General features: G+C 44.7%; 1 protein-coding gene across 2 annotated transcripts in view; it reads right to left on the reverse strand.

Annotated features, from left to right (window-relative positions):
• Nucleotides 1–8,281: 8,281 nt before the first annotated feature.
• The window catches only part of OGDHL (oxoglutarate dehydrogenase L), a 106,606-nt gene continuing 100,920 nt past the window's right edge, over nucleotides 8,282–13,967 (reverse strand). For both annotated transcript variants that reach the window (XM_074999447.1, XM_074999448.1), the window contains exons 22-23: nucleotides 9,502–9,656; nucleotides 8,282–8,485 (exon numbers count right to left, since the gene is read on the reverse strand). In XM_074999447.1, coding sequence (XP_074855548.1) covers nucleotides 8,362–8,485; nucleotides 9,502–9,656 — 279 coding nt within the window. In that variant the 3' untranslated portion in view covers nucleotides 8,282–8,361. The remainder of the gene's footprint in view (nucleotides 8,486–9,501; nucleotides 9,657–13,967) is intronic.

A 13,967-nucleotide genomic window follows, 5' to 3' on the forward strand; every position in this document is an offset into this window, starting at 1 on the left:
ATGGGACAGACCCACTTCTTCAGACTGGCATGGCTATGGTCTGAAGAAGTGGGTCTGTCCCACGAAAGCTCACCTAATACATTATTTTGTTAGTCTTTAAAGTGCTACTTGACTGCTTTTTTGTTTTGATCACCCAACTGTATGTGGAATACCAAATCATGGCGTTGTTAAGTTATCATCAGGATTGCAATAGCAACCAAGTAAAGTTTACAGCACACAAGCCTACAGAAAGCCTTTCCTTCCTCCAGTTACTTGAAAGAGAAGGTGGGTGAGGTAGTACTTCTAAAGAGCGCCGAGCAAGCTAAATACACCTCACCCACTTTGTTTCTCTAATATCCTGGGACAAAGGTGATTATGACAAAAGCTCATTACCTAAGAAGTAAAATGGTTACTCTGTATGGTGCTACAGGATGGCTTTTGTGTGTGTTGCACACAACATTCTCATTATCTAAACAACCCTGCTAGTCTTACACTGGGTTGTACCCTCTAATGTATACCTAGGGTTCAGGATACCCTCGGGATTTCACGTGAACACAATCTCACACTCGCATGAGCAGTGAGCGTCACAGGTTAGGGCAGATTGTGCCTCCCCAACTAGGTGTGGCCCTGCCTATGCTCTGCGCTCAGGCTCCCCTCTCTTTCTGCTTCCCTCTCTGTGCTGTTCTAATACCCGTGTGCAGCCCCAGCTTTGGCCAGGGCTGTGCCATCTGCCCTCCCAGTACACCAGGCCTGGAAAGCCTGAGGCCACACTGCCCGCTGTCTTGGTGTGGCAGGGCAGAAGAGGCTGAGGCTGTGCTGCTCTCCTCTTGGCAATCTGGGGTTGGGCAGGCTAAGGCTACAGCACCCATCCTTCTGATTTTCCAAGGCTGCAGCAGCACTGTCTACCTTCCCAGCAGTCTGGGGCTGTAGCACCCACTCTTCTAGCACTGTGGGGCTGGGGATGTGATCCTGGGGCAGGGCCACTAGCCACGATAGGAGGCTCTGGGTTCAATGCGGGGAGGGTGTTTGTGGAAGGGGTGGAGCTTCAAGTGGAAGGGCAAAGATGCGGGCTAGCTTCCCCCAACCAGTGCTATGCACATCAAATTTGCTTTTTGACTACATGCTAGTCAAGCATGCTAATAAGTTACAAAACCAGGGACTTTTAATTTACTGACTGACACTTGGATGTCATTAGTTTCAAAGAAAGCAAAGTAAAAGTTGTTGGATTTTGCCTAGTCTCTCTTTTTTTTTTTTTTTGGAAAGACACCTAAAAGCAAAACAAAACACAAAAACTCTGCACCTAAAATGAAGATATTTAGAGGATAGCTTTGTTTTGTTTCTTAAAATAGATCCCCAATGACCACTTTCTGCCATTTCTTCTCCAGTCCTAGATGTTACTCTGTATTGCCTTAGGAAGAGAGTGTAAACAACACCTGAATGGTTCCATCATTACAAAAAAGTGGTTTTCCTTTGTGATGGCAGACTGGTGACACAGACAACACAGGAGGCAGAACATAAAGGATTCATTCAGCTAACACATAAAAATAATCAAACTCTTTAATTTTCTGTATTACAGACTGGAAACAAAAAAAATCTGTATCAGGGACTGTTCGTTCACCCTAACCCTCTGCTATGGATACACACTGTATGAGAGCTCACTGGCAAACGTGACAAACTGGGTATGTTCTTATACCATTTACATATGCAAATATAGTTTACATAATTTCTCTTAAATAAGTGAACAAATATGACAGGTAACTTATTAATGAGTGGGGTTTCAAAGGGGAAGATTTGCAGGATGGAGCTTTAATACCTAACTGCTTTCTAAGCACTGTATGAATATTTACTACTTCTGCTCTACATAGCAGATAAACCAGCCCATATACTGTATGTGTTAAAAGCCTTTTGTTTCAAAGCATTTAGGGAGATCTCGAACTTACTTCAATTTCTTTAAAAAAAGAAAGGGAAATGTTAAACCTCTAGTTCTCAGTGAAAATGTGTTCTGAATCGACTTTTTAGGAATCTTCCTACAAAAGTCCACAACTGTTCTTTTATTCAGAAGTCATGGTCTGGGACAGCAGCAGGATCACATATTAAAGAAACTAAAAAAAAAACGTGTACAGTACTAGCAGGATTTTGACTATTTGTTCTCAAACTTCATTGACAACTGTTAATCTCTAAGTTAAAATTTTGAAAGCCTAACGTCCAGTGAGTGCAGCCAACAGCAAAAGCCCAAGCAGTAGAAACTCACCAAGGAAATGACCATTTTGCATCAAAATATGGCTCCCAGGAGGCCTCTAGCAGCTGCTGAAGAAGGCTCTGATAGTTTATAAATCTGCTTTGAATTGTCATAGAGAAATGTACTTATTTAACTGTTCCATTTTCTACTAGGGAAATATTTGATTTTAACCTCCATGCCACGCAATTATTTTAAACAGATTATTCAAAACCTTTTACTACTTTCCTTTTCTCGTTCCTATCAAATAGCTCACACATCTTTCCTTTTGCTAAAGTGAAATGACCTCCACTGAGGTAGAAAACAGACAGAGAAAGCAGGAAAAAAAAAAAAAAAAAAATCAGACGCCAGCACTTTTATGAATGGCATGCTAATACCAATCCCCGAAGGAGACACTGTCAAAAAACAGCTATAAGAGAATTTTTTTTTTCTTTTTAACATTCTTGGGTGGATTTTTAAACCATAGTGCCTCAGTCTGACACACAATGAAAATGGAAACCTGTCATTCACTTTTATTTCTATGTTAATTTTTTTTCTACCTTTGTGACTACAGAGACATGCGTGGCTCTATCACAGAAATGAAGACAAATATTTCATTTTGCACTGAGATGGCACATAAAGTACAATAAATAGTCCCACCATTATTTAGCTGAACCCAGTTCTTGTCAATGATATATGCACTGAAATAGTGTGGACTGAAGCCACTGATAAGACTAATTATGTTCTCAGCTATAGGAATGACCAGGAGACAAATCCCATGGGTCTAAATTTGCAATAATTTCCCAGTACTGTTAAACTTCACAGACTGAATCATGTCTCAGAGGCAAGAGAAGGATCCAAGATAAGCAGCCCAATTTAAAAGGGACACTATTAAGGCTCTTGAATATACAAAACATGTTTTTTTCACCCCATGGGATAGGTGAGCTCCTCATCATATTCTCCATCTGCTCTGGCAGAGAGATCATTTAGCTACAGTATCCTGCTGTTGTGGAGGCAGAGGTGAAGGACAGGAGGAGGAGTACACACTTCTGTGATCTTGAAGAAATCTGGTGTCCTGGTTGGGTTCCTGGCTGAAGTTCACAGTTGAAAAGTTAAGCTTTAACTGGACTACCTCTCCCTTTGAGGAGAGAGGCCTCAAGATCTGGAGTACAGTTAAAAGAAAAAAAGCAACTATTAAAAAAAATATAGGATAAAGTCTGGGCCATCCACCCTAGTGACATCATGAGCCAAATGGGAGGAGCAGCAGCACAAACAGCAGACCTTACTTACCTAAAGACAAGCCCAACGCAGCATTGCAGGGTACCAGGCTGAGTAAACATGCTTTGGGCAGGGGAGCCAAGATGGTCTGCAGGAAGAATCCCTTCAACTTGCTTCCCTATGGCTTGCCAAAGTGTGACTGAACCACTGCTTAGCTTAGCTTTAAAATAAAACTATTTTTCCTTTAAGGTTTAATCTATCTAGGTATCTGTACTGCACTCGTGAGTGCCTTACAGGTTAATGATGATGTGTTCAGAGTGGTTTCCTTCCCCATCATTTCCCTGCTTTAATCGCCATGCTACACCTCTTCAGTTCCCTCTTTCATTTGTCTAACTTGACAATGAAGCAGGCAAGAGTCAGTCCAGCTTGAAATGCAAAGGTGAAACTGAACCATAGGAATAAAAGTAAGACTGGTAACATTCTTTGCAAATATCCTGGCAGAGCCACATGCACTTCTTTTGCCAAGTTGCTGGTCAACATTTTTGAGATTTCACTACATATCATTTTGTGCTTTCATATGGATTTTTTCTTCACAAGGCTGTAAGTAAATATTTTTGCAATGGCCATGCTGAAATGGGTCTTCATCTGAATACTATCCTGAATTTCAAAACTGCATTATTTTTCTGAAAACAGGATACAAGCCCCCTGTTGCTCAAACAGTATAATGTGCTAACATTAGCATGCAATTCCACTTGCAAGCTGAATCAAGTTAAAAATGGTCTGTAAGAAAGAGAGAGATCCTGTTTTCAAGGCAACAATGAACATTTTTGAAGGTTTTGACTAATTGGACCATTTTCTCAAAAAATCCACAATCAAACTGACACCAATGTTTTCAAACTCCACTGCAAGCATTTTGTATAGTCCCAGTTTTCACTCTTGGATATCTGTAACCGTTTCAGGTACCTACAGAAACCTAGCTGGAACACACACATTAAAAAAACCACAAGGTTCTACACAACAGCATGTTTCGATTACATCATCTCAGCTTCTTTTCCTCTAAGCCTGAAATTATACTGCATATTTAGCTGTTTTAATGGAAGATCAGCCTGGCTGTTGGCAGTGGCTAATTTGTACAGCTATATTTCAGATTCCAAGGAGGTCAGTATCTGTGGAGGCAGTTAAGAAAATGAAATAATTACAAGTCAATAACATTTCAAAGGCCTTGGGTCAGTGAACAGCAGCAAAACCACCAAACCTCAAAAAACCAAGGGGCCTGATTCCCTTTGACTTTCCATCAAAATGGCCAAATCTTCACTCCCCTGAGCCCAAGTGGGCATGAAAGCACATATGTAGGGCCCTAACAAATTCAAAGTCATGGGAGAATGTATCATGGACTGTGAAAGCTGGTCTCATGTGTGCGCTTTTACCCAAAAGGGAAACTACAGGAGGTCACAGTATTACTTCCCTTACTTCTGCGCTGCCTTTGGAACTGGGAAGCCAGAGAGCAACAGCTGTTGGTCAGGGGCCTAGCTCTGAAGACAGTGTCCTGCCAGCAGCTCTGCCTTCAGAGCTGAATATTGAGCCAATAGCCACTGCTCTGCAGCAGCCCAGCTCAGACAGCAGCGGTGCCACAAGTTCAGCAGCACTGCATCCTTCTCCTGCCCAACTCCTTTTTTGGATCAGGATGCGGCCCACTGATGGCACAGGCAAAGGGGGCAGCTGCCATAGGGCCTGGAAATTCAAAAGGGCCCAGGGCTCCTAGCCACTGCTGCTGCTACTGAGTCCAGGGCTTCACACTCCAGGTGGTGCTAAGGTGCAGTGCATTCTGGGTGGCACTGAGAGCTAGCTGTCCTGGTCCCACCCCTCCCATCCAATTTCCCCCCACAGCAACTTCGAAGTTTTAAACTTCGAAGTACTGGCATGCGTCTAGCCGCAGCTCACCCACCGGTACTTCAAAGTGCCAGGGCAACCTCTAAGTCCCTTAACTCCTCAAGTGTGGAAGTGCCCTGTCTTAAAAGTGAATTTATTAGCCTCCAGTGGTGTCCTGTATGTAACCCATAATGCCTCTATCAGTACTCCTCTCTGGCTGTTGCTCTCCAGTAACAGGAAGACCATGAATTTCCAAGCGGGAGCAGCAAGCCTTTAGCTGTGGGCTCATGTTAGCATGAGAGCCTCAGAGATGGCTTCTTTCTATGCTATTAGCACCATGAGTGCATCTACCTATTCAAATAGCCCCTGCAGAGAGTTTGCCGCTCTGTCTGTACACGGGCTATTTTTTACCTGTGCTGTATGGCACCAGCCCCTGGGCCGCTGTACCCTGTGTCAACAAGGCTGTGCTGGAGGTTGTGCTTGCAGAACATGCTGAGAAACTTCTTCTCAGTGGTTTACATTTGTGTGAACCCCCTTCCCTCCCCCACAGGCACCACATACTCTAGGTCTTTTGTGCACTCAGCCACATCACGTGGGTAGCCCCAAACCCAACCCAATAAAAGGATGTGCCTGCTGTTTGGTGCTGACCATGCTGCCAGTCGTGTTCAGGGCTCCAAAGGAGGAAAAGGTATTATGGGTTTTGCTGCTGCCATGGGGAAATCTTCCCCACTGGTTAAGGTACAGGGGCTTTGCCGTTTGCCATTCGGAAATCTCCCCCAGCGGCTAAGGGGCTTGCTGCTGCTGCTGGGGAAGGACCATCTCAACTGGTTCTCCACTGAACCTCCACCCCTGCCTTGTCCTATATCAGGGCTTGCTGCTGCTGGGGAAAAGTCTCCTCCAGAGTCTAAGAAATTTGTGGTTTGGCTGCTGCTGTGGAGAAGGGCCACTTCAACTGACACCCCCACCTACTGCACCCCTCCTTCCCCCATACTGGTGCTTGCTGCCACTGGGGGAAACCAAAAATTCTTTTTTCCTGTACTTTTCTATCCTCTTGCTTCTCACTTTAAAAAAGAGTCCAGGACCCTGCATTATTTTCAGGGATCTCATGCACGCAATGATAGGAGGTGGGACACTCAGTAGATCACCAGTTGAGAACACAGTCATTGCATCTATGTGGGCAATGTAATGGCATGGGAAACCAAAAATTCTTTAATTTTCCTATACTTTTCTATCATCTTTCATCTCACTTTACAAAACAGTTCAGGCCAATGCATCATCATCAGGGATCACATGCACTGATGGGAAGTGGCATACTCCGTGGATGGCCAGTTGAAAAAACAGTCATTGCATGGAAGTTTTATAGTGAACCGGAAAGCCAAAGACCCTTTTTGCAAACCCAAGATAGTGAACAGGGAAACCAAAAATGCTTTCTTACTACACTTTCCTATCCGCCTCCTCACTTTAAAAACAGTCTGGGCCCCTGCATTATTTTCAGGGATCACATGCATGCAATGATGAGAGATGGGATACTCAGTGGATGGCCAGTTGAGAACACAGTTTTTGCATCTGCGTGGCCAATATAATGTGGAGGGAAACCAAAAATTCTCTCTTCCTAGAGTGTTCTATCCTCTTTCTTCCCACTTTCAAATACAGTCTGGGCCCCTGCATTATTTTCAGGGATCACATGCATACAATGATTGGAAGTGGGACAAGTGGATGGATACAGTCGCTGCACCCATGTTGCCAAATTAATGTGGGGGGAAAACAAAATACTTTTTTCCTGGACTTTTCTATCCTTTTCCTTCTAACTTCGAGGGCCCCTGCATTATTTCCAGGGATTAGCATATTTTCAGGGATCGGGAGGGGAATGAGGAAAATGCAATGTAGAAAGATGATGTCAAGATCAGCAAGCATATCCAGAATGCTACAGGGAGGAGGGAACTGTGGGATAGCTTCCCACAATGCACTACTGCAACAGTTGATATTAGTCAATTTGTGTGGCAGCAATGATTCGAATGTGTGGAGCACATGGGAAGTGAGGATGGTCACATTCAAACTTAGACATTCTAGAATTAGAAAGTTGATATAAATAAATTTGAATTCATCTCGTAGTGTAGACACAGCCTAAGTAGATGGGACAGATGAAACCTGGGAGACTCTATTCCCATTTCACAGAAGGGAAACTGATGTAAAAGACATTGTGACCTTAGGCCAAGCCATATTCAAGAAGTATATAGCAGAGTTGAGAACTGAAACCCAGTCCAGCAGCTTAGCCCTAAGCCCACCTTTCCTCTCCATCTATTCTTATTGCCTTCCCTCCATCTCTCTTGCCTGACTTCATGGTCCGCGATGCATTTTTCCATGACTGCTCCCAGGCTTGTCATTGGTTGTTCACACTGCTCTGGGAGTCTAAAATTTCCTCACATCTCCTCTCCTCTTCACTCAGAACTCAGACTCATTTCTGCCACAAATCATTTCATCATTATCCCACCAGAGCAGTGCTACCACACCGTGCACTACATACACCAAACCCTCAATGCTCCGTGATGCAACTCACCTGCGGGCCATCCAGGGCATTTCCTGTTTGAATGGTCTTCTGTCTACTGAGTCTGTAAACTCTGAGTTGGGGATCATGTCTCCCAAGTGCCAGACACACTGTTAGTGCCTACAACTGATTCTACATAGCTGTTAATTATGTTGCTTAGGAAAATAATTGATTCAATGTAACTTAAGGTGAGAATTGGGTTTCCTATGGCACCAGGAGACTAGTATACCTTCCCTTAACTCCTCACCCCTTTAGTTTTAAACATTGTTTTAGGATCATTATGCTCAGAGTAGCCCTATTTCTGGGGTTATATTTTTACACACATTTGTAGAAAGAAAAAGTAGCCCATTCCATACTCCTCTGTTCATTCCCCAGCTTGCCTACAACACTTCTGAATGGAAGATCTACTCACAGACTTTTATCTTAAAGCCAAAAATCAAAATCCTCTACAGTTTTCTCATGTGCTTTTATTTACTCCTTTAGAAGTGGTGTTTTATAACAACACGGCATGGAGATGGTGGCTGATGTCTCAGAATCAGAACTTCTTTCCCTCAAAGGCCTCCAGGTTGAAAACTGTGTCCAGAAATCTCCTGAGCGACACCAGGTGAGCATTCTTGTTACCTGTGGCAGGAGCAGCAGCTGGTTCTCGGCCAACATACCTTTGTAACACAACAGACAATTGGGTAGACAACCAGCACGGAGAGAAGAGATGGAACAATAAAGGATGGGCACATGTAGTGGTGACAGAATACACTACTAAACAACAGCTTGAGACATTTAAGTGTAAGACAGAGAAACTCTCCTGTCTTATGTCCGTGACAGACTTGTTGTCTGGTCTCCAGCTCTAGCCCCACTGGAAATTTGAAGTGATACAGCAAATTCCTCATGACAGACTAGACCTTTAGCCAGTATAGATCAACACAGCTCCTCTGGCTTCAACAGAGCTTTGACAATTTCACTAGCTGAGGTCCTGACCCAATAGGACCATCTATTTGATGCCTAGGTCTATGGAAGTGGGAAAAGGGGTGACTTTCAACAATTGGATGGGAAGGAATCAAAATCTGTGTCATTCCTGCACCAATCTCCCTACAGTAAATTAGGAGCAAACAGGCTGGAAAAATAGTTGTGGTGGAAGCTTAGTGCTCAGGGACTGTTCCGTTTAATAGTTGTCTCCTCCAGTGGCACAATTTGGAATGGGATTTGCAAAAGGGAAAAGTAAAACAAGATAAACATAAGGCATGAAAGTGTAATACGGCCTAACAGGATAGGCAGTGGCAGCGAAGTGGGTGTTAACTTGATAAAAGGCTTTGATTTTAAAAATGAAGTTCTTGTTAGAGATGCAGGCTTGGGCTGATCAGCAAGCTCTCACTATTTAGGATGGCAGGCATCATTTGAACTGTTGTGTTCAAGTGCTGACCCATACAATATAGATGTTGAATATGGGTGCAGATCAACCAGAGCAAGGAAGTATGGTGTGGACCACACATTGTGGACATAAGGGCCATGCTGAAATAGGAGGGAGAGGAAAACACTTAACCTCAAACTCAGACTTTTCAAGATCTACAGAGCTTAACTTTTCCATGTGTCACCCCATACCAAAATAACAAACCAGTATGAAGCCTGGAAGGCAGATCAAGCCTGTGATGCAAAGAAAACACAAAAGTAAATCTCATACCATATGGGCCGTTTGTGATTCACAATGGTACGAAAACGAGGTTTGATGTAATCATAGTATCCAATGTTCTTGTGCTCTTCCTGACACCACACTAAGTCAGCACTGGGATATTTCTCAAGCTCTTCCCTTATCAGATCGAAGGGGAATGGAGAGATCTAGAAAGAAATGCTACATTGAAAATAAATGACAATGCTCTCTTTTACATGGAAAGATATCACATAAAGCAAGGCTATCCCTAGCAAATACTGTGCTCTGCAATTGTTATTCAGTTACCTACCTACTCATATGTTCTTGTAAATTATTGTACTTAATTCTTACAGTGTAGGTATACATAACTACAATGTAACCTCCACCTTCAGTTAAAACGTAAAACCACTGTCTGTAATGTCGTGGTACTTCCTACTGGTGGGAGCAGTGAGTATAATAGCACACTCTCCCGCTACTCTGTAGGGTAGTAGTTACATACAGGGGAAAAAGAAGTTAACTCAACTTCATGCAATAAATGAGGACTCTTCAAGATGTGTCCCTGTGGGTGCTCCACCTTAAGTGTCAAGCTTGCCCTGGCACTGCAGCTTGGAGATCTTGATAGCTGTTTTCGGCCAGACCATGAATGCACGGGCTCCAACGTGCCATTGCACACTGTCACATACACAGTCCGGTCTCAGCCAGTTCCTCAAAACAGCTTTGAATCTGAAACAGAAAAGCACATAGAAGAATCTGAAGCAGAGAGGAAAAGTGGGTGGTAGAGCACCCCCAGGGACACATCTCGAAGAATCGTCGTTACTGCATGAAGGTAACTAACTTCTTTTCCTTCTTCGAGTGCCCCCCGTGGGTGCTCCACCTTATGTGACTGAGTAGCAGTACTCCCCACCGAACAAAGAAGGAGGTGGGTACCAGATTCAAGTCTTGTCCAGAACAGACAGCACTGCTATGGATGAGGTATCCTCAGTCATATGTCAGTAGACAGCGTAGTGCCTGACAAAGGTGTCGTAGGATGCCCAGGTCGCTGCCTTGCAGATGTCGCAAAGGGGGACTCCTCTGAAGAATAATGTCGATGCTGCCGTAGCTCTGGTTGAGTGTGCCCTCAGTTGGCATGGTATGGACACGCCCTGCAGGGAGTAGCAAGTCATGATGCAGGGCGCGATAAGGTTAGAGAGTCTCTGTGTAGATATTGCTTTGCCTTTAGAGTGACAGGCTTTAGACACCATCAGCCTCTCGGTTCTCCAAAAGGGTTTGGTTCTGTCAATGTAGAAGGCTAGAGCCCTTCTGACATCCAATGAGTGCGACTGCACCTCACATGCTGAGGCATGCGGTTTAGGATAAAATGCAGGCAGCACTATTGGCTTGTTAATGTAGAATTCCGAGGCGACCTTGGGGATGAATCAGGAATGCAATCTGAGTATAACCCCATCCTTGCTAAAAATCATACGTGGCAGGGTCTCCACGAGGGCAGACAGCTTGCTCACCCTTCAGGCGGATGTAATCACCAGGAGGAACAGTCTTTCACGTTAGCAGTCTCAGCAGGGCCACAGCCATAGGCGCAAATGGGCTTCTCATCAGCACCTTTAGGGGCAAGTCCAAACTCCATGGGGGCACAACAGGCCGCCTCAGTGAGTACACATTAGCCAGCGCTTTAAGGAAACGTGTTGTAATTGGGTGAGCAAAGACTGATGTGCTGTCTATTGTGTGCCTGAATGCTGATATGGCAGCCAGGTGCCCTTTCAAAAGATGCCAATGCTAAAAAAAAAAATTTTTTTTAGGTCCAGCAAGTAGTCCAGAACAGAGTGGATCTTTGCTTCACTAGGAGACAGTTCCCTGAAGGAGCACCAGATTGTGAATTGCTTCCACTTGGCAAAATACACATACGACTTATCTTTCTGTCTGCTCTGCATAAGGACCACTTTTACTTGATCCGAGCACAGATCCTCAGCACTGTCAAACCAGCAATGAAACAGGCCATGAGGTGAAGAGTGTGAGGTGGTGGGTGCACAACTGCCCCTTGATTTTGAGTCAACAGATCTATGGGACAAGGCAGGAGCTGTGGCATGTGCAATGACATCCTGCACAGGACAGGGAACAGTGCTCATGTGCCCATGCAGGTGCTATCAGCATGAGCTTGGTTCCATCCCTGTCAACTTTCTCCAGGACACTCTGAATTAGTACTGCCAGGGGAAATGCGTAGAGTAGTGGACCCCCTCCAATTGATCAAGAATGTGTTGCCCAGGAAGTTTAGCCCCAGGCCCACTCTGCAGCAATATCATTTGCATTGGCGATTCAGATAGTAGCAAATAAGTCTATGACCGGGAATCCCCATAGTTGGAACACAGGGAGAAGAATGTCATGGTGGATCTACCATTTGTGATCTGGCACAAAGCGTCTGCTCAAGGCATCTGCTTCTGTATTTTTGATTCCTGATAAGTATGAAGCTACCAGCATTACGTCGTTGTGAATGCACCAGTTCCACAGATGAATCACCTCTGCACAGAGAGACTGGAAGTGTGCTCCTCCCTGGTGACTGATGTAGTACATCGTAGCCATGTTGTCTGAGTATTTTGACAGGCATGCTCCAAATGCATGGCAGAAAGCGTCTGCAAGCATTGTGCACCGATCTGAGCTTCAATAGATTTATGTGGAGATGCATGCCTCTGTTGTGAGCCATTGGCCTTGTATGGACTGACCACTGAGGTGGGCTCCCCAACCTAGCAGGGAAGCGTCCATCGTTATGAGTACGGTGGGGCTGTGACCGATGAAATGGAACACCCACTAGTAGATTGTCTGGTATCATCCACCACCGCAAGGACTGGAGAACAGTTTGGCACAATGCCCATTTGTGAAGATCGTGATTTGTGGGTCTGTACACGGTTGCTATCCAATGCTGGATGCATCAAAGCCACAGGCGTGCATTTTGAACCACATAAGCAGTGGCAGCCACATGCCCCGAGTTGCAAAGTTATAATCTGCACCATCTGGCTTGTAGAGACCGTGTGGACGATGTCTTGAACAGCACAATAATGTTGGAGCGGAAGGCATGTATGAGCAGCGATGGAGTCTAGTCTCATACCAATAAACTCTACGTTTTAAGTGTGCTCCAGAGTCCATTTCAGTTCACTTATGAGGTCCAGACAAAGAAAGGTGGCCTTTGTAACCTGAATTATAGTGTCGACCTCTGTCCAAGTGACCCTTTTATAAAGACAATCATCCAGGTTTGGGAAGATGACAACTTCTAGCCGTCAAAAGGTGCGCTACAACCACTGCAAGGGTCTTGGAGAATACTCTGGAAGCCATGGCAAGGCCGAAGGGCAAGACCCAGTATTGAAAATGTTCCTTGCCCACCACAAACCATAGAAACAGTCTGTGAATGGGATGGATAGTTATATGAAAGTAGGCATCTTGTCAGTCGAGAGCCGCAAATCAATGCCCGTGATCTAGCACAGAAATTACGGAGGTCAACTTCACCATTTTGAAGCATTGTTTTCGGAGACATCAGTTCAATTTTTGAAGGTCCAGAATGGGCCTCCAACCCCCATATTTCTTTTGGGTGAGGAAGTATTGGGAATAAAAGCCTCTCCCTCTGAACTCATCCGGAACTGATTCTATGGCCCCTATGTCGAGGAGGTGATCCACCTCTTGTCAAAGCATAGTCTTGTGAGAAGGGTACCTGAAGAGGGATGGGGAAGGTGGGGTAGTGGGAGAAATGGCTTGAAGAGGGATGATGTAACCCGAAGACACTATTTCTAATACCCATCTGTCTGTTGTTACTCTAGACCACTGATCGAGGTACGGTCGCAAGTGGTGCTAGAAATTTGGAAAAAGGAGAAATGACTATCCCATAAATGGGATGTGGCTCTCAGCGACACTGTCAAATTTGCTGCCTCGTTTGCTGCTGTTGTTGGCTACGATGCTGGTTCTTCCTAAGCCTCAGTGGTCTCTGAGGAGGCCTGAACTGATCATATTGCCTCGGTTGGTAGTGCCTCTGGAAAAGTTGGAAGTACCTCCTTTGATACAGGCCTGACTGTCTGTGTCTGAATGGCGGTGTGTACATACCCAGAGTTCTGAGGGTAGTACGGGAGTCCTTGCTGGAATATAGCACCGTATCCATCAAGTCAGTGAAGAGATTTTGCTTATCAAAGGGCAAATCCTCCACTTTGCTCTGGACCTCCTTGGGGACTCCTGAAGTTTGAAGCCAAGATGCCCTCCTCAAAACTATAGCTGTGGCCGTAGGTTGAGCCACTGTGTCAGCCACATCAAGGGCAATCTGGACACTGGTCCTGGATGCAGCATAGCCTTCCTGGATGACAGCTTTCAGTAATGGCTTCTTAAAGTCACATAAATACTCCATTAGTGATGCTAGCTTGGAGTAGTTATCAAAGTTGTGGTTCAACAGATGCGCTGCATAACTGTCCATTCACAACAGAAGTGTGGAAGAACAATAAATCTTCTGGCCAAAAAGGTTGTGACGCTTAGAG

Source organism: Carettochelys insculpta, chromosome 7, assembly GCF_033958435.1.
Source record: "Carettochelys insculpta isolate YL-2023 chromosome 7, ASM3395843v1, whole genome shotgun sequence".
NCBI classification, from domain to species: Eukaryota; Metazoa; Chordata; order Testudines; family Carettochelyidae; genus Carettochelys; species Carettochelys insculpta.